Source organism: Mauremys mutica, chromosome 8, assembly GCF_020497125.1.
Source record: "Mauremys mutica isolate MM-2020 ecotype Southern chromosome 8, ASM2049712v1, whole genome shotgun sequence".
Lineage (NCBI taxonomy): Eukaryota > Metazoa > Chordata > Testudines > Geoemydidae > Mauremys > Mauremys mutica.
In genome coordinates this window covers 13,952,610-13,978,603 of record NC_059079.1, presented here as the reverse complement: position 1 = coordinate 13,978,603, position 25,994 = coordinate 13,952,610, and the positions used below count along the sequence as shown (strand labels likewise).

At 41.5% G+C, this 25,994-nt stretch overlaps 1 protein-coding gene across 1 annotated transcript in view; it reads left to right on the top strand.

The window, feature by feature from the left end:
• The window catches only part of DAB1 (DAB adaptor protein 1), a 418,072-nt gene that overhangs the window by 359,681 nt on the left and 32,397 nt on the right, over positions 1-25,994 (top strand). The window contains exons 14-15 of the mRNA XM_045028235.1: positions 145-210; positions 7,331-7,390. Of these exons, the coding sequence (XP_044884170.1) occupies positions 145-210; positions 7,331-7,390 (126 nt within the window). The remainder of the gene's footprint in view (positions 1-144; positions 211-7,330; positions 7,391-25,994) is intronic.

Genomic DNA, 25,994 nt, shown 5'->3' with positions numbered 1-25,994 from the left:
ATCCTTGTGCCAACCTATACTTTGAACCTGTTTCCTTAATACCTGCCTGTGTGTGTTTGGTTTTTTCAATCTGGAATTCCAAATTGCCTTTTTTCCCCTTCTGTTTCATCTTTGACCTTTCCTGTTTGACGGCTGATATAATAGTACATTGTGTTTGAGGCTGGACATGAGCCAATCCGTGAGCCTGAAACAGAAGAAAACATATATCAGGTATAAAATGGCTACATCTGTGTTACTACTGCACTCAATGCAAACATTTAGCAAAGCACATTTCATAGACTGAAGTTCACTTAGTTTTCATTCATCATGACATTTCATCCTCATTCAAGTTACATAAATAATTTTCACAGTCTCAGGATGCTTTCCTTATTTATTTGTTTCTCTTTTCAGCCTTTTCAAAATGTATCCACTTTATCTTTGGTAACTGATGTAGGATCATAAACATTGTGTATTCTGTATAGTATGACAAATAGTGGATTCCTTTCTTTCCTTTTAATCTGCAACATTTTTTATAACTGCATCCAGTTTTACAACATACACACACACACAGAGCCCAGTCCTGCATTCTGTACTCTGACAAATCTCCCATTGATGCTAATGTAAAATACCCCTTTTGTCATTCAATCCATCCTCCAGGGGTCAGTGCAGGACTTATCAAAAGATTATTTAATTCAGTTTAAATCACAAACAAGAGCAAATCTGGAGACAAAGAGATCTCTGTTCTATTAAAAGAAATTACAACAGGAAAATCAAGATTTCAATAAATCCTTTGTTGGGTGGAGGGTTATAAAGGGCCCCAGCATTTTGTTGGGATGTAGTATAGGAGGACGGGTGGGAAATTAAAAAAAGACAGTAATGAAAGAAAGAATGAAGAAAAGAGTAGAAGAACAAAGGGACAGAATGGGATTTAGGCCAGAAGAGAGAGGAGTAAGAAGGTGGAACATAAGTAAATGAGTGGGATTTAGGGCATTCTGTTATTTGATCATTAGCTCATTACGTTCATATGTACAATTAAGCCTGCAAAGCTGTGTTGTTCTCCCATCACTAACTAAAATATGCTATGTAGCCAGTGCGTTAAAGCCACTCAGTGTGAATGTATTTTCCTGCACACAGTGTGTTACGTTTGGAGATAAGCTAGGATAGGGGTTGTCATGGTCTGCACCCTCACTTGAAACTGGGGGGTTTCAAAGTGAGGACCAGCATGTCTTCCCCCACCCCAAAAATCCTAGGGTAGGTCCCCTTTGCTGCCACCACCGCGGTCAATACGTGGGCCGGGACACCCTGTTTTCCCCCTGTCTCCCTTCAAAGACGTTCCCTGGGGAAATACAGATCCACTCACAGGAGGGAAACCTCCCCCCCCCTCCCTCTCTCCCAGGAAAAGCAATATCAGCAAACAGGAATAAAGCATTTCCTTTAGCAAACACACAATTGCAAATATAGAAATCAAATCATAAGACTAATTCGCCTTTCTAATTAATACTCACTATTAATTAGTAGAAACTACTCCAGGAGAACTTGGAGACATGACTGTCCTCTTTTAGATCCAAAAAGAGCTCCTGAGACAAACAAAGAAAACACAGACAAAAGCTTCCCTCCACAGAGATTTGAAAAAATCTTATCTCTGATTGGTCCTTCGGTCAGGTGGTCATCAGGTACTGTATGTTAACCCTTTACAGGTAAAAGAGCCCTTAACCCTTAACTATCTGTTTATGACAGGGGTCCTCAACCTTTTTCTTTCTGAGGGCCCCCCAACATCTATAGTTATAGCTCACCTGTGCCGCAAGAACTGCTTTTCTGCATATCCAGCAGATTAAAAGCCAGGGCCAGTGTTAGGGGGTAGCAAGCAGGGCAATTGCTATGGGCCCCAGGCCACAAAGCTAAGTTGCTCAGGCTTCGGCTTCAGCCCCGGGTGATGGGGCTCAGGCTTCGGCTTTCTTGTTTATTTTGGCAGACTCCTGAAATCTGCTCATATCCCCTCAGGGGGCCCTGGACCCCTGGTTGAGAACTGCTGAGCTAGGACACATGGTTTGAAGTGTAGTTGCTGTCTGAAAAGTGACCTTATTTAAAATTCTCTCTCTAAGTGTCATACTCCTGCTTGCCCCGTAATTTTCATATCAGATGCATGCAATCAGCTTAAGATATTTTAACTGGTGGTGACCAAAATGCAGAGCTTTTGAAGAAGTATCCGTGAAGGGGATCCCTAAGAAGTGTTATAGGTGGCTAAAAGGGGAGTCATGGTCAATGTATCAGACAAGGCACTGAGGTTGAGAAGAATGAGAGAGGAACCCATTCATACAAAGGGCAATTGCTTTTCCAGGAGCGATGGAGGCCAGACCAGACTCAATCAAAACCATTTGTTTTGAGGGACCTAGAGAATGTGAATGAATAACAATAGTGTTTCCAAGGTTTTGCTAAAATGGAAAGAAAGGATGGTAGACAAGAGAGGAGATCTGTACTGATCTGGAAGTGCTGCCTCTGACCTCTGAGTCACTAGTGAATTGTTCAAGGCTTCATTTGATGGACTCTGGACATGGTGAAAGGTTTCTTTTCTAAGTGGTGGCAATGAAAATCATGCCAGTTTTGCCTGTGATCCCTTGTACTGCTCTACATTTACTATAGGCAATACACTGAATATGGCAAACACTGAAATTAGCTAACCACAAATCTTAGTTATCTATTGCAATTGACAAACACTGAAGTATCACCACAGTAGAGTTTCCCATGGGACTCCAGTCTCAAAGTAGGTTATGATTTCCCTAGCCGCTGTAAATCTAGGTGCTCACAACCTTCCTATTACACTTACATCACTGCAAAGGCTGTTTCTTTTACAGGTCTTGACTAACTCAAAAACAGTCAATTTAGTATCATTAGTAAGATTCCTCTGAACTAGATTCTTCCTTGTTGCCTAATTCTTTCTGTCTCCTAAAAGTTACTGTTTCTGTCCATACTTAACTATGGGAAACTTGCAAGCTCCTTATTGACCTGTAACCTAAGCACTCTGAAATTACACATCCTCGTTACCTGTAATCAGCAGTGTACAAGACAGACAGGCCACAGCGATGTTTTGACTCAAGGCAGTTTCTCTCTGTTGTGGCTGGCTCCACAGGAACAAGTGTCCTCACACATCATGTTCTGTCTTATTCACACCTTCTTTTTGTGGTGCCATCCTGCTTTTCCTACCTAAGGCTGGTGTACAAAGAGTTCATTTCCCCCAAGTACAAAAGGTCCCTGAATGGTAGTTAGTTAAATAAAAAACATAAACATTAAATCTCACTATTGTGATAACATTCCACTATTTAATATCACTGAGTTTGCATTTTCTCTTATTAGGCATGGTTTTTCTATTCATTTCTTTCTTTGACTCATTACCCCGAAGTATGTGCGGGTGTGTATGTGCATGCTTTTTCTGTGTATTTAATCTAATCTACCCACATATTTCTAATGCACTAGTTACTGTGGGATTTGACCAGCAAACATGCAGCAGTCCTTTCTGTACCGGACTTTTCATCACATTTCCTTACCCGACAGCTGGTTTTATGTTAGTGCCATCATTTCTATGGAAATTATTCGTTAATTTATATAGTATCACTGGTTTTTATGGTACTTTACAGCCAAAGGCGAAGGCAAGACCTGTACTCCAAGGAGCCTGCAGTGTAAGGGCTTATCTACACTTATCGGAGGATTGATACTGTGGCGATCGATGCATCGGCGGTTGATTTAGCGGGTCTAGTGAAGACCTGCTAAATCAACCTCTGATCGCTCTCCTGTTGACTCCTGTACTCCACCTGCTCGAGAAGAGTAAGGGGAGTCGACGGGAGACCGTCTCTCATTGACGTTATGTAACATGGACCCCGCAGTAAGTAGATCTAAGCTGCGTGGATTTGAGTTACGCTATTCACGTAACTCAAATTGCATAGCTTAGATCGACTTTTCCCTTCAGTGTAGACAAGGCCTAAGCAACAATAGGCATACAGCAGAATATGGTGGTGGAGAGGGGAAAGGGAAAACGTGATGATTAATGGTCAATATTCTCTACAGGGGCTCAGATCAGTGGTTATGTTGTGATTCATGTGATAGTCATTATTTCATATACTCATACTGGAAAATGGGTTTGGATAGCAGGAAAATGACCCTGCCAGAATAGATTAGTGTTGGAAAACATGCTCAGTATAATAAATTTTCAGAGTGATTAGGAGGAAAAGAGGCAGAGTGACTAGGAGGGAGAAGGAGATTGTTCCAGATATTAGGGGCAGTGTGAAGAAAGGTACAGAGTCTTGAGTAGAGTTCTTTGAAATTTTTCCCATGAAAAGATTTTCTGAGGGAAAATTACCTCTTTAAAATTTTTCGTCAATATTTGAATCAAAATTGTATTCCAAATGGTTAGTGAACATTTTTCTGCATGAGTGGGGCCTACGTGAGAGCTGAGCTGTAGGCTAGTGCAGTTCAATCAGAATAGAGCAAGTCTGAACTTTGATGCCGAAGGAGACATGGCCTTCACTTTTATAGAAGGCAAAAGAGACTGTAAGCTTCAGGGTTATGGCTAGAAGGAGAAGGTGAGTAAGGGAGGGCAGAAAGGAGGAGGCAGTAGTACTTGTGGCAACAAACAAGGTGTGGATCACTCTTTTGGCATTAGGGAGAGAGAGGAGAGGACGAACTGTAGAGAAGTTCTGAAGGAAAGAGTCACAAAACTTAACGAGAGCTTGGATGTGTGATAAGAGAGATACTGAAGAGTCTAAATGTGACCCCATGATTGTGAACCTCATTAAAAGGTAGGGTAATGCCGCTCTCAAGTGTGAGTTAGAAAGGGGGAAGCAAGAAGGTCTGATTTAATCTTCTACAGCCTTGCAGCAGGATCTGCTGTGGGTTGCTAAAACATCTAACTTCCAGGGGTGCCTCACTCAGTAGGATGTGGCCACAAAGTTATATCATGTTCTTTTTCATTGAAATATATTATGATTAGGAGCCTTCTGGCTAGGTGTCAAAGACTCTAATGGTTCCTGGGTGGGGGGTATTTAAATGGAATGAGTTCAAACTTTTCTTCCCCCAAAAGCAGTGAAGATTGAAGTTACAGCTTCTTCGAAAAAGAGTGGTGACTCGTTCAGATACTGAACACAGTGCACTGCACCAGGGCCTTTATAATTGGTATATGAAACTTTTATGGAATCAAATCACCTTGTTCCAGAAGAAAGGAAAATAAGAGTGTGATGGGCAGCACTAGTTTACATTAAAGAAAAATATCCTAGTAAAGATACAGCAGTTTCTTGGGTAGTTTGTACCTCTCTCAAGGAATAGCAGAACTCCAAGCAACTTGTTAAATAACAGTTTTTGGTTCCTGATCTTTCAGTGCAACATAGCAGTCTGCCAGTGGGTAGACGGTTGATTCACTTAAATTGAATTTTTCCACTATTACTGACTTCACACATCTTATGTGATGGATTTTTAGTGGAACAGAGGGCACTATAAGAGCACTATGGGAAATACTTACCACTGGTCATTCTTGAAATAGGAATAGGAAAATTCTTGAAATAGGAATAAAAAGCACCTGAAAGGTTTAGGAGAACATGTCCCATTCTCTTTCCATGGGTCTTTGCTCTTAAATCTCTTAGGTATTTTTGATTATTTCCTCTATATTTTCTTAATTAAAATGCATAGTGTTCCTTGAAAAATGAGACTGTCATAATAAAATGTGAGCTTTGTGAAAGTATGAATGGTTGGGACTGACATCCTCTTGGACTAATTTGGAGGTTTTGCCATATATCACTGGATAGGTAACTTCTCTTAAATTTATGGTAAGATTGTGGACTTGACCTACTGTATAATGTCTGTCATACTTATATTATATGGGCAAAAATAGATTTATTTAAAGATTTACAAGATGTTTTTTTACGTTTGTGAGGATTAGTTTAATTAGTAAAGCTCAATGACTTCTAAAATGTAACCATCTTCCAAAGAACTAGGATAGTCAATTTAAAGGTGATACTGGTATATTATATGTACCGGACATTTATTTCACTGTTAGGCTTGGTATTTCCCATTTACAACAGGCTTTCAGTGTTTTTTAGAAGGAAAAAACAATCTCAAGTTTAAAAAATCATAACTGATCATAGAAATCATAACTCTCTTGGATTTACTTTATAAGCGGGTAGCACCCGATCCCCTTATCACTCATGCTGTAGTTGAACTCCATTGACATCAGTGGAATTTCTCCTCACACATTATAAATCATGAGTATCAAGCCTAGAAGGAGAGTTGGGCCCAAACTTACTAAAGTACAACAGCCTGTGCCCACAAGAAGGGCTGATGACTTCAGTTCCCTTGTTATGCTTCTGTAGATGCTGCCCCAAACTCTGAAAGGACATTTTCCCCCTTATCAAGAGTTGCAGAATGCTAGGTCAGACATTATATAGCGGCCTGTGATTAGCCCCAACCCGGGAATATGGGCACTTACTAGGCTTAGCAAAATTAGATTTTTTTTTTAATTTTATTTTGACAGATAATATCCATGTTGGTTTTTAAACATTTTTTTCAACTTTTATCTATTTAAATTTTCAGTTTCAGGAAATTTTGTGAGGGTCGGACAATTATTATTTAATGACAGTTAGACATGAAGATTCAAAAACTTAAAGCTTTATCACCATTAAAACACAAATTGTCAACAACACGTCAAAATATAAAAAGTAAATATCCTTAAGTCAAATGCCAATAAGTTCTCAAGCAGCATTTTTCTTACTTTGACTATTTGTAAATTTCAGTCATCAGTGGAAATATTTTTTCCTTGGGTCATGTGTGTATGATGAAAACAGCCTTTACTGATAAAAAATTAACCCTTCCAAGAGTAGTTGTTGTTTTTTCTGATTAACAGTAATAAATTAGGTGATGCAAGGAAATTAATATTGCTGCTGGCCAAACTGGTAGCTCCATTAAAAGAGCTCATCTGAGGAGAAAATGACGCCCTGGCCCAAATATGATTCCCATTTTGCACCCCCCCCAAACCCTCCTAGAAAAAAGCAAACACTTATGTAGAAGACGGATGCAAAAGCACCTTAACTTCATGGAAGTTCATACCCAGACGCAATTTTAACTCTTTAATGGGCTGAATGAAAACCCCAAATCTGAACGACCACTTTAGGGTGTTCGAAACCAGATCCAAGTTTTGCCACTCATGGTCATCTCCACTGAAAGACATTCCCTATATTAAAAGGGATCATTCTTGATTTCAATCATGTAGAATGACTTAATTCTTTCATAAAATGCAATGAACTTAGCTACAACTTTCAAATTTTCCAGACTCCTATCTCAGTGATGATTGTGCTTTGATTTACTGTCACAGGTTCCGACGAGCCAAAAGAAGGAAGGTGTTTATGACGTGCCAAAAAGTCAACCTGTAAGTGTAAGTATCTTCCCTGTTTATACACAGTAGAGGTGGTATGTGGCACAGCTGCTTTGACTCTCATAATTCTCTGGAGTGTATGGTTCCTTCTAGCATGATGATTTTCAACGTTCTGCAATACTAGTACTGGTTCAATCCCACTGGGGAACCTGGCTGAGCCATTCGGTTAGGGCCCCTTAATATGTACGTATTTATTGATGTCCATCCCACTCAGATAGCTAGAACCTTCTCCTTCCTGACCTCTTTTATTCACACTCCCCCTTCTAACCACTTGTAATGCGAAATCTTTCAGTAAATGTCAGCAATGGGAATTGAACCTGACCTCTGGCTCTTAATGTATAAACCTCTGCAGCTAGAGCTGAAAGAGCTAGTTCTGGTAGGCTGATCAATCTCTGTATCTGACCCAACCCCCACTAGAGGGGGACAGAGCACCACACTGAGTGGGTGTGGGTTGTGTTTCCTTCCCCCATACTTACAATTAAAACTGTACATTGTATAAAGGTTTATTAAATTAATTAAGGACAACTGTGAATGCAGGGGGCAACTGGGTTGGAAGTGAGAAGAGGAGCATTAGGAAAAGACAGAAGGAGTCAGAATTCTTGGGGGCTCGCTGCAACATCTGCAGCCTCTCAGACCCCTCTCCCCCCTTGGCAAATACAATATGCTGATGTGTAAAGAGTGCATAAGAAGCTTCACATTAGACAGTGATCAAACGTCAGGAACTTGCATAAAAATTACAGTTCTGTTAACTGAAAAAAAAGCTAAATAAAAATCCCACTTAACACGTGGCACAGGAAAGCAATCATTTTTAATGAATCCAGCTTCTTTAGTAACGTCATATTGTAACCTCTGTACAATTGCAATGCAGCGATATAGGTAATTGCCATTGGTCTGAACAACAGTGAGCAGCTCCAGAAGGAAATAGTCCAAGCTCAAGTGACTGGAAAAAGGGACCTCACTCAACAAATCTTCCAATTGACAGAATCTTTGCTGTATTTAGCATGTTGCTTTTGTGGTCATTACTAGTCATAATCAGCACAGGGAGGTTTTCCTCCCACCGTTACTATGTGTAATTTCCACCATGTAGTAAGCGTATGGCATGTTACAGACTAAGGGTATGTCTACACTACCCGCCGGATCGGTGGGTAGTGATCGATCGATCAGGGATCGATGTATCGCGTCTCGTCTAGATGCGATACATTGATCCCTGAACGGGCTCCCCGTCAACTCCAAAACTCCACCAGGGTGAGAGGCGGAAGCGGAGTCGACGGGGGAGTGGCGGCCATTGATCCCGCGCTGCGAGGACGCGAAGTAAGTCGATCTAAGATACGTCGACTTCAGCTACGCTACTCTCGTAGCTGAAGTTGCGTATCTTAGATCGATCCCACCCCTTAGCGTAGACCAGATCTAATAAAGACTGCTGGGTCAACCATCCTTTGCCTTGTTCCTTGTGTGGGTTTTTGCACTTGTGTAAAGTGGGTGTCAATTGCTACTCGATCGGACTGTTATCATTTTGCTTTCACTCTCTATAGATGCACACAGTGCAAGGCAGTGGAGAATTGACCCCATAGCCTTACCCTTTGTCACTAGCCCTTTTTATATTAGGGTAAGGAGAGTGGAAGGACAGGGGCTTTAGTGATAACATTATACACTGGCTGAGGTTAGTGAGGCATGCATCTTGAGGGTTGCACAGGTTTTGTGTTTTACGCATAAAGGTAAGTTGAGAGGCAATTTAGACTAGTAGGCTTCATGGGGAAAGTGTGTTTTGAGGAAGGATTTACAGAAGAGTGCAGAGGAACAACGATGAAAGGTCAGGAAAGGGATTCTAAGTGTAAGCATGTCTCTTGTCCAGGGGCAAGAGAGTGCAGTACAAAAATGTACACGGTACAGCTTGGGCTGAGCACAAAGAGCAAGATGGGAAGCGAAGAGGATGGAGGGAGCTAGGCTGTCACACACAATCAAACAAAGAAATAAAGCCCTCTCTAAATAGTTTGTAATTATCAACTATGGGAGATCCTCTTGTTGCTAGGCTAATTATAGTAAAACAATTCTTGTTGCATACTTAATTAAGATCGTTGTGGGCAAGGAATAGTTATAAACGCCTCAGAGTCCAGTGTTCGAATTTTCTGTGTACATTTCTAATTAGAAAAAAAATGTGGTCGGGGGGAGGGTTTGATGACATTTCAGACTAACTTTGTATATTGGACTCTGCTTAGGGTTCCTGCAGTATGAAAAACAGTACAATATTCTCGCTAAAGTGTTTGCAAACGCTTGTACAGTAAGACCGCCCTGGTAAAGAGGATGAGTTTGTTAAGATGTTCGGCTCCAACTTCAGCCCATAATGACATGTTGCTGCTCTCAACTCCATGAAGTTTCTTATTAACTTTCATTTTGGCCCCTTCTCAGCAAAACTCAAAATAATTGGACCTGAGAAACACAGTGTCAGAATGCTCTTCAATATAAAATGGAAAAGAAAAAGAAAATGGAGGCATTGACTAAGAAATAAGTAGCCGGGACTGTGTTTCACCTTTCTATTGGTTTATAAAATAAAAAAATGAAGCCGCTATTAAAATCTGTATAATATTCCACTACACATCTGGTTTTATTACTCATCCTTCTGCATGCAAGACACTTTGTCATTGAGATGCTTGCCATGATTTTATTTGTCAATTTATTGCTGTCCCTATTACATAAACCTCTAAAATTCAATTTGTGCTCAAATTACCCAGCTACCTCTACCTGATTTAGACATACAAGGACATTTTCTTTATTAGTAGATCTTGCTTCAATTAATTTCTTAAAGGCTGAAATAAGGGGAAAGCTTTCTCTAGTTTCTAATAGAGATTTGGGATTGTGAATTCCCTCCTCTTACTTATATAAACAGTCTTCCATAAAAATGCAGCAGATTTCACCTGAGCTCAAATGGATGGACTGGACAATATAAACAAAAGTCCAAGTATTTTTGTCTCGTGGTTATTGATCCGGAAGGCAACAATTGTTGGAACAGGGGATTGAGAATCAAAATCATGGTTTTGTTTGCAGCTTTGCCTCAGGGAACAATGTGTGACCTTATTCAAGTTACTTATGGTAACACTAAGTGATTTAGAAGTTTTAAGTTTAATCCAGTTTTCAAAAGTGATGTCAGCATATATATGTAACACAGACAAACCCCTGTTGTTGGTGGGCAGGATTGAACCTGGGACCTCTGGAGTTTAGTGCACGAGCCTCTACTGCATGAGTTAAAAGCCATAGGCCTGTTAGCTAAGACTGTAGAGCAGATTCATTAATCTCTCTTTCTCTCTCGTTGCCACTAGATGGGACAGAACACCAGACCCAGGAGGTTACACATAGATGTCTACACTGTCTTTCAGTGAGACTTGGCTCCCAAGTCTTTTTTGGAAATGGGATGTAGGCTCCTAAGTCACTTGAACATTTTTTAAAAATATTTCCCTTAGCCCCTCTGTATTATCTGTCTTCCCATCTGTAGAAGGATTGTGATGACATCTACTCTCCTTCACAGTTGTGTTATAAAAATTAATGCATTAGGTTGTATGTATAGCTTTGAGACAAGAATATTATAATGCTTTGTGCTTGTGTAGTGTCTTTACAATGTTAAGTCCTGTGGCATGCATGTGAGGTAAGTATCATTAGCCCCAATTTATGGATGATGAAAGTAAGGCACAGAGAGGTGAGGTGACTTTCCCAAGCTCACGCAGTAAGTCAGAAGGAATGCCTTGCTGTTAACCGAATGCAAATCTCCCCGTACCCAGCTCTGTGCAGTGGTCAATAGACCAGTCTCCCTCTCAGACATCCTGAGCAGAGATTTCTTTATAAATGCAAAGCACTGGGATTAGATTTCCTGTGCTCTCTCTCCAGTTCTTTGCTGCTTTCCCTTTCCAGCAGCTCCTGCCCCCTGATAGATCCCCATTCCTAGACATGTCTCTTACCTCTTTAAATATTCCTTTCACAGCTTTCAACTTCCTCTCTAAGACCCCTGTGACCTTGCCCCCGTGTTGTGGTGCATGTTGTGGTATTCCCTGTTCTCTCCCTGCTTCCTTCTCCAGACAAACCTATTTAGAATGGACGTCAGGCAAATCAGGCTTTCCCAAATGGTATGTTTTTTTAAGTTTGGTGTACGCCACTCAGAAATTGTGGCTCAGCATTTGAAATTAACCAATCTAAAAGTACTAGCTCTTTAATGAGCTCCTTTTGTCATAATTTTCCACAGTCTTCCCATTATACATACATGTCAGGTTTTACCTGTCATGGTGTTTTTAGTAACAAGAGTCAAACTGTAAATACCCTTCACTAAGCCTGTCAGTCAAGTCACAATAAAACCTACTTTTCTCATCAACGTGTCTAAACTATCTGCTTACAATTTTATGAAGGCTTTCAAACAACTCATCTTACTGCCATATAAAGATTCAGCGCCTGATTCCCAACTGCCTCACATACTGGGTATGAAACATTTTTGGTGGATGGGAATCTTTTTAAAGAAAGAAATGGATGCATACTATGTACTTCCATGGATTAGAAATTCTAAATTAGAATACTATAGACTGATGTACTTGTGTGCACTGTGGGCAGTATGCATTGACAGCATGCGCTTGCTGTGAATTTACTGCCGTTAAGTCTAATGGTAATACTGGTGTGTAATGGAAACTCTAAATCCGGTATAGTTTCAGCACTGAAGGTGAGATGTAGCTGTCAGGTGTCTTCAGTGGTGAGACTCACTGTAGCAAAAGGCCATTATTGTAACAGCCTCTCCACACTAGAGTGATTTGTTTCCAGTCAGCACGTGAATACCATCCCCTTTGTGACCTGTGTCATCAGCCTTGTGTCATACTGTACAGGTTTCCTTGCATTGTTGCTAGGTGACCTCTAGCAATGTGTATCTTGCCATATGCTACTTGCATTTGATGGGTTACACTGCACTGTCATGTCTTTAGTCTACTTACATTTGTTTTTCCTGTACTTTGGATTCAGAAGTAGGCAGATAGCATTCTAGAAAGCATCTGCACTCATTGTAGTCTGCCAGTGTGTGCAGCTGGTTGAAATGAGGCAAAAATCTTGTCCTTGTTTGGCACAATTATTTTGTCATGCCATTGGAGGTCACGTTTATTTAGCTAGGGCCGTGTGTTAGGTCCATTGAATGGCTATTACAAATCATACATGTTATCCATGATTAAAGTACTTCCACATTGTGGAAACCCCACAGAAAATTTAGCTAGATCTTAAGTGTCTTTTTTTTCATTCATCTTATTGAGGCCCACAGGCCTGATTTTCCACAGCCTCACACATGGTTCATTCACTTACACCTTTGCAAAAGGAAGAGAGAAGGTCTGACGTGGTAGTCTTGTGCACTCACTTTGCACTGGTGTAAATAATCATATAACATGTGAAGCAGCGGAGAACTCGTCCCCATTGTGTTCTGACATGTTTCTTAATTATACCTACAAATCAGATCATGACTGTGCTTTTCCTGTAGCTACACAGGACTAACATTGCTATCATTAACTATGCAGATCCTATAGGAAAGTCCTGTAAATTTTAATTGGGATTAAACCAATCAGATTCTATAGAAATTACCCCCAAAACCTGTTGAATTTAATAGAGTGATGTCCTATTTTATTGCCTTTTTGAGCCATTGTGTATATTTCTGTAGCAGGGATGTAATTCTCTATTAAATTCTATAGTGTGATTGTAAAAAATATTCCCTATTACATTCTGTATGACTTTTCCACAAGGCACCAATGGGAGCTTTGTATGGTAAAAGAGTAGAATTTTACCCCCTTAAACCATGGGGCAGAAACTCATGGTCATCATAAAGGGCATCTTCCTAAATAGGACTTAGGATTTGAAACAGAGGGACAGATCGGGATATCATTGATGTCAGTGGCCAAGCCCTCATCAAGATTTTGCCCTTAGCTAGTAGCATTTGAAAGGAAAGGGAGGGATGTTAATACAGTACATACATTATTTCGGAAGTTAACAGAGCAGCTTAGGGGTTTCCTGCAGCTCATGAAGTTCTACTCAATAAAAGATATTCGTAATGAATTAAAAATAATTAGTTAATATTTGTAATTGCTTTGAAGATTAGAAGTACCATGACAATACTAAATATTGTGTTTACAATATGGCCCATGGTTGCCCTTACCTTAAGTACGAAGGCACAGTCTGCATGGCTCCCAATATCTGGTGATCCAACTGGATCCAAGGGGAAATTTAAATAAGACTGTCACTGAGACACTTGCCTTCAGTTTTGTAATTTATGGCTGTGCTTATTACATAAATCTCTAGAATTCTTTGTGCCAAAATTATCTTTACCTCTAAAATTCATTATATATCAGAAGACCCAGGTGACCTGTGTCTGATTTAGGCACACAAGGACACTTTATTTAGTGGTAGAACTTGCCTCTATTAATTTGCTAAAGGCTAAAACATAAAGAACATAAGGAACTCGGGAGGGCTTCGTTCCTGAAAGCCCTTTTGGGAATTGAGTGTTCTCTTTCCTTTTCAGTCTATAGAAACAGAACACTTTTCCCTTGCAGCAGGAATGGACGGGACAGCAATCAAAGGCAATCTCTTTCCAAATGCTTATCATTTTTCTGTCAAGAGCAGATGTAGCACACATGGGATTTGTAGTCTCTGTGGCCTCTACCTCCATATTAGAGTTAAGAGCAGCTGTCATGCTCATGGTTTCATTCTTACAACTCTTGCGCTGACCATAGTGCCATAGTTAGGCAAACTTTGGCTGCACCTCATACTATATATGTGATGTGTACCAGGTCTCCATAAATTGGATTTGGGGGGTTAAGACTTGGAGCTCTGCATCCCTCCCAGTTAAGACTTCCCCAAACAAACAGGGGTCTTCCTTCACCCTTTTCACCTCTATATTTTCCTTCCCAAGAATGTTGGAACACTCTGGATCTATAGGTGATAGACTGAGAACTAGATGCAGCAGAAGTTGGATCACATTAGGAAATAGATGCCCCTAAAAGGAGGGAGAGAGGTGGGACCTAATCCACTGACAAGTCCAAACTTGCTATGTCTCCTAGTATCCAGAAGCCTCTTTCTGCTCACAGCAAAACCTAATAAATTAGCAGGTTCCCAGGTGCTAGCTACCAGGGAAATAGCCCATATACCAAGGGTTGATATAAAAGTTACTTTGGTTGGCAAATAGACTTTACCTTAAACCAATAGATCTTACCTTAGCAAGCATGGTACTCAAAGTGCTCACTCAATACATTGAATTCTTTGACTCTCTGTAACAAAGAGGTTGGTATTTTCTTTTAAAGTCTTTTATTTCTGTGGATTTTACAGAATGGCAGGGTTAAAAGAGGAGTGTTTTTTTAAACATACACCTACTGGTTTGAAAATCCATTTATTAGTGTAAGTCAAGATAAGACATACTAATTGAGGAGCAATCCGGGAAATTAAAATCAGCTTTTTTGCCCCCATTTTATCTGGAATAGAATAAAAATTATAAATCTTGGCAGAATCTTCAGTGGGAGGAGACATAAAGGGCCAAGATTTATAAAATGCTACCCATCTTCTCGATTTGAATATATGACAGATTGAGAAACTGAAAACTTAACCTTGTTTAAATCATTTTGATTTTTGGAAGAAGTAAGAGAAAAATCACAAATGATTACCATTTATAAAAGAAGCATTTACTATTGGCTCTAATTTTCAAAATAATTGCAATTTCTTTACAAACTGTATATTAAGACAGATTTATTATTACTTCTAGCATTTCTGTTTGGAGAGACACAGCACATGTACATTGGCCATTCATAGTCAGTTTGATTTAGTGTTTTCCCCTTTCCTGCTGTCGCCATTGTCTACACCCATAGCTTATCTACACTTCCCTCCCAGGGACGATTTTCCAGTGTGAGCTATGTTTAGTTTCTCAAAGGTGCTATAATCGATGCAGTCAGCTTATATCCTATTGTGAGAGCAGTAACTGAGTTGGAAGTCTTTCAATAAACATTCTGTAATGCAGTTGTTACAATATGATGATTAGGGTACAAAATAGATGTTAGTAGTACTTTGGACAATCGTTCTAATTTTGTTTTTTTTTAATGGCATATGAATTTCTGTTCATAGTCCAAGTGGTTGAAGTTTTTTTATCTTAAAAACTTGACTGAGATAGTGTATAATTGGATTACATCTATTTTGAACATTTGTCGGTATTCCCTTTTGATTAAGCATTGTACCATAAGGAAATTATAATCATCATTGACAATGTTAGCATAGATGTCATACAAGATAAAATTACTGCTACACAATGGAAGAGGGAAAGATTTCAAAGTCCGGTTTACTCTGAAAATGTAGATTACTGGGAAGATTTCACTTGCCTTATTTTAGGAAGGTCTTTAGCTAGACTGGGGCTCAGGCCAGAAACTCTGTTTCTGGACTCAGATCCCGATTTCCTGCAACCTGAAAGTGAGGGTGTTTAGATCAGCCCATTATAAATCCAAATTATGGATCATTGACGAATTGTGAAGAAAGGTTCACATCCCCCAGTTTGGGAGTATTCAGATGTAGTTTTATTTTTGGCACATCTTTAGTGTTATACCTAAAATGGTGTTTAATGTTTCTTATGGAAGACATTCACTGGAAACAGTGACATGACCTCAGTAGCAATGGCATGAATTACCTGCTATCAGGAGCCACTCTAGGCATAGGCAAATTAGTCAGTTGCCTAAAGCGACAGGTTCATGGCAAGCTGAGGTGTGATCTACATTCGCTAGCCTGTGATGGCATGTACCAACTGTCCACATGCACCCTAACGTGCATTAACAGTTTCTTAATCTAGTCCTCTTTGAAAAAGGGCTAGATCAAAGCTCATTAATAAACTATGTATGTCAGCAACGTGCAGCTGGTGTGCACCCTGATGGCCCAGCCGCCAGTGGCCTGTTCCTCGAAGAGCCTGAGAACGAGGCATCCCTGGGGTGGGCAGCCAGATAGGTGGCACCTCCTGTCCCACATCTGGCCCCTGGCCTAGTCCTTCGGACCTTCACCAATCCCTATGCCCCACCCCAATTCCATCAGCCCGTGCCCCGCCATAGTCCTGCCCTCATCTTCCCCATGTGTCCTAATGCTCCCACCCTAGCCTTTCTGCCTCTGCCCATTTCTCCTGTGTTTTAGCCCACCTCCTGCTTCATCTTCTCCTTCCCCAATCCTCCTATCCCCCAGGGTCCTGCCCACCATGCCACTGGCCTCCTTCTTGAGCGTCCTGCCCTTTGTTTCCTATCCCCCACCCTATCTTTCCGATTATCTGCTCCCTGCCCTTTTTTTTAACCACCACCCATTCATCTGTTCCCATATCCTCATCCTTCTACCTCTTCTGTCCAGACTCCAGTCTGTGTCCTGGTCTCCATCCCCACCCCATGTCCAGACTCCGGTCCCTCTGTATTATTCCCCCATTGTTCCACCCATGTATTGCATGACCCTCTTCCCCCAGCCTTATGTCAGGGACCCCCCTGACCTGATGCATCTTCCTGTGCACCCTAGGGTGCACTTTGGATTGACACCCAGAGGGGTTCACATGGGATGGCGGGGTATGTGGAGCCCCATGCCATGAGCCCCAGCACATGGTCCTCATGGGGATAGATCCCTAGTGTGGGGCTGGGCAGGGCTGCTGGCCTCTTAGGCTGGAGGACCCCAGTGGAAGTCTTCCTGGAGAAGCTTGTTTACAAAAGAGCACACTGCTATATATGCTATTCTCTCATCCCAAACAGGGAACTGACCTAGGTGGCAGGGTCAGAATATCACATGGAGTCACTCCTGTCTGTATGGGTATCCCCTTTGAAATGTGGGTGCAGTTTTACAGGAGTCACTTAGGTCCCATAAACCTTTATACCAGATCCCAAGAAGATGGGGGAGGGCACTTCCCGCCCAGCCAGGTTTAGCACCACAGTTCAGTCCATGTGGACCAGACTTTCTTGGGGGGGCTTACTCGTGTTGGAAGCGTCACCTCCTGACCACTGGGCCCTACCTGGCCCCTAAATAAAGGAACTATTAATGCGCACAGGGTTCATGCTGTGTGGTAGGAGAGAGAGGGCACGCTAATGTTCTGCCTAGGGTGGCAGATTGTCTTGAGCAGCCTCTGACTGCTATATTTATGTTATCTACCGAGAGCCCCATCCTGCATATCTTTACTCATATGAGTAATCCCGTTGGTGTCAATGGGACAGTACAATGAAGTTTGCAAGATCAGACCCTGAATGTGTCCATAAGCCATAAATTCCCCATCTCCAACATCCATTCTCAAAATCCTGTAACCGTTAGCATATCTCTGTTTAGTAATCTTTCTCTGTTTCCCTATTCATGTCGAGTATATGTTCTGGAGATGTGTGATAAAGTTTTGGATAGAAAAAGCATCATTATAAATGATGCTGTTTTCTTATCTCACTGTTCAGAAACCTGCTTTACTGGACAATGTTAGTTATTGAGGTCAAAGAAAGCTCTTAGAAGTTTGTTCAATTACAAGGTTATTTCACAAGATACTTTTCCTGACTTTTCCAGCCTTCAAAATTATATATGGCTAGGTATAAAATTCATAGTTGTACAGTTGAATGAATTTTAAAGTAGTGACAGTAAAAAAAAAAAAAACGTTTTGGCCATAAAAAATAAGATAAAAATTAAAGTAATTTCTGAGTTTCAGAAGTGTCCTAGAGAAACAGTTAATACAAAACCGAAGAACACTGGCATTTCTTTTAGAGGATTTAAAGTAAAGTTTTGAGTATATGGATCTGTTGTTTTCTAAGAAACACAGTTTTTACTTTCAGAGATAAGTACTATTACAAAGCAATATTATCACTGATATTGCCTGAAGACCCTAATCAGGCCTGAGTAGTGCCAGGCACATAGAAAGTCACAGCCCCTGTCCTGTAGAGTTTACTATCTAATTTAGAGTTTAGAATCCATAAGTCAGATACCTCTATTCTGGGATAACCTACTTACCCAAGAACACAAGATTGAAAGATTACATTGACACTGTAGATTTTGACATTTCAATATGTTTGAGCTCTTTGCTTATATTTATCTTTGCTAAAGCTAGATCCTTCCTCAGCCTACCTAGACCTTGTAAAAATTATTTTCATTCTAAAACATTTTCCCTGCTTCTGCCCTTGTCTAGTCACATGCCTCACCTTGAATATGCTGTGAAGTAAACACATGCATTGAATAGTGCACCAAGAGGCACTAAAATAAGTGTGTTGATAAATATAAATGTCACGGTGATTCCCAGTCACAGGATTGTAATCAAAGGTCTGTCAACATTTCTATACCTGCTCTTTACATTCACAGATCCTTAACAGCAGACTAATGAGCACCACTGATAATCTGCATAGACACTCGCAGTCATATTCACTCTTGGTTCTCTAATCTGGCTTCTCTAGATAAATTGGGTGACAGCTCCTCTCTCTCGGCTTTAGTCCTATGATTTTCTAATGATACTTACTAAAGATTTCAGAAGATTGCTGTAAAGACTCCTCTCTTCCTTGCACCAAATGTGTCTGAGCACTCATTCTTTGAAACCTGTCTTGAAGTTACCTGGGAGTAGTGTTGGACAAATATTGCAAAAGATGTACCCTTAAAATCTGCAAATGAATTTACTTCGGCTATGCTTGTGCCCTAATTTGTGTTCGCTTTCTATAAACCTCCAAACAAGTGTGATTTACCTCACAGAATAGTAATTTTCACTTCACCAAATCAAGTATATTTCTGCCCAAAGTGGTATATTTAACACAATGGAGGAACAGTGAGGCAGGCAAAGATCTGACTGCATCCTCCATAATTAGGACCACACAGCACTAGCATTAAGATGGTGGTCTCATATTGTGCTCTTTGTCACCAAGTTTTATTTCCTAGCTTAGTGCTTTCAGTGACTTTCAATTTAGGCATTCAGCACAGGGATACTACTCATACACCTTCAGGTGTGTCTCCGCAGCACTCCCTTTGATCAGTCTCCGTGCCTTCATTGCTTGTAGCACATGTACAGCAGGGAACCAACAAGCAAACAGAGAGCACAGAGACTGATCTCATGATGTGGAAATAGCCTGAAAGGAAGGAAGGGCTGATCTTGGACTGATATTTGCACTGCATTTCACTATCACTGGGCTTGCCTAGCTTTGTTCTTTAACACGGAATTTTGCAGGATGTGCGCCCAAAAGAGAGATTAGTTCCCCTTGATACAATGGGCCTGATTCCAATTTCATGCTATTTCCATTGACTTCTAAGGAGTTGGTTTGGATTAATTTTGATTTACATTGGAACAGATGAGATGAGAATCAGTTCCATTGACTTTTTCATTTTTAATTGAATGGCTAAGTTGTTCATGCTTTAAAAAATTCTCCCCCTATGGTAACCGTTTCTGATTAACATAGTTTACCAGCCATACCCCTATTAACATCCTAACGGCAACATATAGCAGATGACCATTATAGATCATACCAGGTCCTTTAGTGGTGATCATGGCAAAAGTTAATAATAAAGTATTATATGATGGGGTGAGTCTGTGGATCACTATCACTTTTCTTCATGTTTTTAAGCTGGACAATAAAAATGTTAGACAAATTGGAGGGTATGACATTGGATGATGTAGAGTTAAGCTCCTTAGTTCATGCAAGTGACGTCGTACAACTGGCAGCCAGTGTTTGAATTAATGCTTATACACTTTGCAACCTTGGAAAATTGAACTTATACCACTTTGTATCCTTAGAGTTTATTGTATCTTGGAAAAGAGACAATAGAAAACGTGCTGAAATGCAGCAGCAGCAGTGAAGAAGTAGATCAAGTAGAACCTTATTTACCTAGGAAGCTTCATCAGTGCCAACGGTTCCATCAAGCAGAGCCATCCGTAGGGGGTGCGGGACCCGGACAAATCAGCCCCCGCCGGCTTGGAAGCCCTGCTCTGCATTGGCAGCTGGGCTGGCGGGATGGATCCAGCCTGATGCTGGGCCGCCTGCTGCTGCTGGCAGTTGCCAGTGCATATCGCAGGGCTATTGTTGGTCATAGCGCCATGGGGGCTCAGGGCTCCGACCCAGGTGGGGGACTTACTGCACCAAAATGCAGATGGCTGAGCTGGGCGCTGTTTCTGTGAACTGCCAACAAGATGGCAGGCCCTGCGGAAGTGACGGATTTGTCTTCCAACAGTGGCACTGAAACATTTCTAATAGCGGGGTGGCAGCCGGGCCCCCGGGGGTGCTGCAGCACTGCCCACACCCCTAGTTCCTGCACCTATGTCTCCTGGGACCGACTGCAACAGCCAATCGCACCGGCCAATGGGGCCCAGAGTGCTCTCCCCAATTTCCCCTATCCAAGGGATGGCTCTGCCATCAAGGATGAAGTTAAAAGGAGATGTGTCTCAGCTACAACTGCTGCACAGAAACTGAAGAAATTATGGACTGATAAAAATATATTCGGTACCAAAATGAAAATTTATCAAACCCCAGGATATTAACACTCTGTGGGCTGGAAGCAGCTGCATTAAATGAAGGTGACATCAGAAGGCTGGAGGCAGTAGAGATGAGAGTTCTTCAAAAGATGGCAGCTGTCAAGTGGAATGATTTTGAAACAAATGAAGTTAGAAGGAGAATAGCAAGGGAAATCAGGGTAGAGGATTGGCTACAATCAGAAATATTATAATGGTGGAGATACTGTAGAAGATGATAGGATACCAAAGAAAATAAAGCAAACACAACCAAGGTTAATTTGGCCTAAAGCAGGGGTAGGCAACCTATGGCACACGTGCTGAAGGCGGCACACGAGCTGATTTTCAGTGGCACTCACACTGCCCAGGTCCTGGCCACCGGTTCGGGGGGCTCTGCATTTTAATTTAATTTTAAATGAAGCTTCTTAAACATTTTAAAAACCTTATTTACTTTACATACAACAATAGTTTAGTTATATATTATAGAACTTATAGAAAGAGACCTTCTAAAAACGTTAAAATGTATTACTGGCATGCCAAACCTTAAATTAGAGTGAACAAATGAAGACTCGGCACAGCACTTCTGAAAGGTTGCCGACCCCTGACTTAGAGGCTGATCACTGATTATGTGATAGGACATTGTATGCCAGGGCATGACCTGGCTGGGCTTAATGGAGGAAATAGCGATGGACAGGAGTGAAGGGCGACCCTGTTGTGCTCCCTGTGTTTGTACAGATGTTCCAGGATTAAATGATGATGATGTCTGATGCATTATAATGTCTATGCATTCAGATAACTTTAAAGGCAGATTCACAAACGTCCAGCCAGTTTCTTCATTATGGAAACTGGATGGAATTTTCACTGCATTAGCCTCTGAAAAAACTCCAGTACAGAGGAACATAAAATTAGAGGTAGACGTTTACCTGGCATTGTTTTCCTATGTATTGTTATATTTTCTTACTTTATGCCATAAATTTTAAGCTGTTTCATTCTCTGTGACTTTAAGAAAGAGTAACATTCTTCTGCTACTACATAAATGTCAGTGTGACTATGAGGCAGTGGAGTGTTGCTTACCCATGATCAGCGCATAATATGAAGATGGGAGGCAAAGGTGGTATTACTCCATTTTTGCGCTTCCCCAGTCCTGGATGCCAATTCAGCCCCTTGGCTTAAATTACAGCTTCTTAAGAGAGCCATCCTGGCAGGATTTCCAGGATTCAGTGCACTCCTGACTTCCCCCCTGCATACCCCAGAATTACCCCTTATGCTGGGTGAAGTTGGAGCCCAGGAGTGGGTGGTGTAGAGACAGCTTTATCACCTTTAAACTCTCTGGGGATGGTCCTGGAAAAGGAAGTCACCAGCCGGCTGTCACCGTTACTGGGCTGACTGCACCTCTGACCCCTCTTAGTGTCTTTGGGCTGGTCCACACTAAGAAGCGGGGTCGAACTAGGGTACGCAAATTCAGCTACGTGAATAGCGTAGCTGAATTCGAAGTACCCTAGTTCGAACTACTCACCCGTCCAGACGCCGCGGAATCGAAGTCCGCGGCTCCAAGGTCGACTCCGCCACCGCCGTTTGCAGTGGTGGAGTACCGGAGTCGACCGCGGCGCTTCCGGAGTTCGAACTATCGCGTCCAGATTAGACGCGATAGTTCGAACTCCGAGAAGTCGAACTCACCGCGTCGACCCAGCTGGTAAGTGTAGACTAGCCCTTTGAGTGCATCCCCTCCCTAATCCGGTGTCAGGCCTTGAGCCATCACCTCTCTTGGTGTGGAATCACTCAAGTCTCCCATTCTCAGGCAGGCCTTGGGATGCAGTTGCCTGGGATTGACCATAATTACCTCAGCAGATCTGAGTTAGGTTTAGCACCTGCAGTTCTGCAACTATGACCACTGGCATTCGATGACCAGACAGCCTTCTTTAAGCCAAGCATTGTTTATTTGGAACTAATGCTTTTCTGAGGAAACTATCTTAAACCAGACTATATTTACATTTTCATTTACCAGATGTCTACCCATCTTCCACCTGGGGATCCTAGTAGATATAAACTGCCTACAGGCACCCCAAGACCCATAAGGCATTGTTTTAAATCATGGCCCCGCCCCGGCCACCCCAACACCCACGCATAAATGGTGTGTCTGCACCTAAAACACCACACCGCTGGTGCACGTAGTTAACCAGAGTTAATTTTCTAGTGTAAACCAGGCCTAATAAGGCTATGGCTACACTGCACACCTTACAACAGTGCAGCTGCAGTGGCAGCACAGTGTAGCCGCTCTTTGTCACTGGGAGAGAGCTCTCCCAGTGACAAAATAAAACCACCCTCAACAAGGGGTGGTAACTTAGTCATCGGAAGAGCGGCTCCCACCATCTAAGCACTGTCCACACCAGTGCTTTTCATCGTTAAAACTATTGTCATTTGGACAGTGTTTTTTTCACACCCCTGAGCGGCAAAATTTTAACGATGAAAGTGCAGTGTAGACACAGCCTAACTGTTTATAGCCCTTTGGTCTGTTCATTCACACCATGGGCCAAACAAGTATTGCAGCTTCTTTGGGGACAGGATGCAAGATCCTCAAAGCTAATAGCTTTCCCATTGTCTTTTCACGTATATGCTAGGCTGTTCTTTCTTACCTTTCTTGTCTTTCTCGTAAGAACCGCCAGTGAATTAAAGCAGTATAGGTGCATAATAAACATTCCACTAACCCAATGTAGGTGTACAGTCCATCTCAACAGGTAGGTCTCATACAGTATTCATAAATTATTAAGGCAGATCCACACCTATTACACATTGCATGGTATTAGAGTACAGTGTCGTGTTACACATATTTTATTGCATTACTATTTAGTGATGAAGCCGTTGGAGACTTGTGCAGGTCATCCCATACAAGTGCGAATACACCTGTTATATCACACTATTATGAATAGACATGTGGCGCCTCAATTTTTTATCATATATGATTACACATGCATGGACTTCAGGGCTTGGAAAGTATCCCCCCAATGCAGCATTCAACATTGTAGGTATAAATAAAGGACTTGATTCTCAAGCCTGGTTATAGCTCCAGTACTGCTAACCCCTAGAGTTCAAAAACCATGAGTGGCTTAAAAATAATTGTGGTTTTAAAAAGAATCAATTTGGGGTTATTTTTTATTTGCCTCTGGTTTCGGGGGGAGATTGAGTCTTTAGGGTACTGGATTCATTTCATGTTTCCAGACTTTTCTCTGCAACCACACAGGCTTGTAGCTTAGCTTTTATTACCATAAAAAAAATTGAGATTCTCACATCACCACATGACTCTAGCAGCTGGGACCTTAAGAAAGCCACCAAATGTCATGGTATTCACAATACAGTCACAAGAAGGTCAGACTAGATGATCATAACGGTCCCTTCTGACCTTAAAGTCTGTGATTAAAGTCGATGAAGAACTGACACTGTGGCCCCTTTATGCCGTACAGGTGCCGTAAACATGCTGTCGTCCAGCCAAGAATTCCCCTGGCATCGGGAAATACTCTTATGGTGCTTGTGCTGCGTCCTGGCCTTTCACCTTTTTTCCATTCCCAGCTTAGCGGGAGGGAAGATGTCAGAGCTCTGCTCCACTGGCATAGAGACTATTAAGGGGACTGTAACTCTAAATGGAATTAGAGCTGAGGCTGAGGTTAGCCCTGAGACACTCAGGCAGCCAGAATCAGCTCCATTACATGCTCTCCTCCTCCCGCCCCCTTCCTATGCTGAACAGAAATCTGGTGCAGGCCAGAATCTGCCACGGTATATACCAAAACATTGGACCTCGTTTGTTTGTTGGCATTTAAACTCTGTCATATGTGTGTGCGTGCACACTCCCGTACACATTCACCAGTGTAGCAACAGTATATAAATCTGCAACTAAAAAGGGACTGTTCTGTAGTAGTGGTAAGAAATATTGTATTTTAAATTCTCTTTGTATTCCAGTGGCTGCGTACAGTGAAAGTGAACTCTCCGGGGTGTTGTTAGCACAGTACTTAAAGAAGAAGGACATTCATTTTTCTAGAGTGTGAATATCAACCCCTGTTAGTACATATTAAATATAAATTTCAATGGCAAAGAGGCTGTGTCATCTCTCAAAGCCATCAATAATGTGGTGACATTTAGTTTAACTGCTTAAGTGGCATTTCTGGGCTTGCCCAGTTGTTTTTTTAAATACACCTCTACCCTGCTATAACGCGACCCAATATAACACGGGTTCGTGTATAGCATGGTAGCAGCAGGGCTTCGGCGGTGCTTTAAAGGGTCCAGGGCTCCGGCTGCTTCGGGGAGCCCCGGGCCCTTTAAATCACCGCTGGAGCCCTGCCGCTCCTACCCCGATATAACAGGGTTTCAGCTATAATGCGGTAGGGATTTTTGGCTCCCCACAACCACGTTATAGCAGCGTAGAGGTGTATTTGTGATGTGACTACTCATTCTAAATGAAAAATGGATTCTTCCGATATTACAAAAAAGGGAGGAAGAAACTGATTTTAGCAGTTTAAAATGCTAAATATTGAGGTTCACTGGTGCATCCTATTTGTGTGTTTTTTGTTTTGCTCAGGATACAAGAAGAACTCTGTGGTGACCCACAGGTTAATTAACATGGGCTTTCTTTAATGTCAGATCTCTTCAGGTTTAACCTGCTTCATTTTTAATACACTTTCTAAATTCATAAAGCCACTCCCAACTACAGGGTGTTCAGATTTGAGGAGTTGTTTAGCCCATCATGAATATGCGATAAGGTATTTAGATCTAAGCCTCACATTCAAATGAGGTTTTGGTCTCATTCCAGTTTGTAATAATAATGACAGTAGTGTTCACTGTGTCATTGGGCCAGTTACTGTACAAACAAAGGAAAAAAAGGTCTGCCTCAAGGAGTCAGAAATGAAAGCTGGAGAAGAGGTAATGATACAAAACAGCCAGAGTTATTTTAGGCACATGTCTTGATAGTTCCATTTGTATTTTCTAACAGGTAAATAAAATAATTGTTTCAGACTAGTTCTGTGTGGGAAGATCTCTGGGTAGAATAGCTTAACGGGGAATTTTTAAAAAATAGAGAGTAAAACTTAAAAACAAAGGAGAAGTTGTTAGGTACTGTATAGAATAGTCACCACTTTAGATTCTTGACTAATTGACTAGAATCTATCAGAGGTAAAC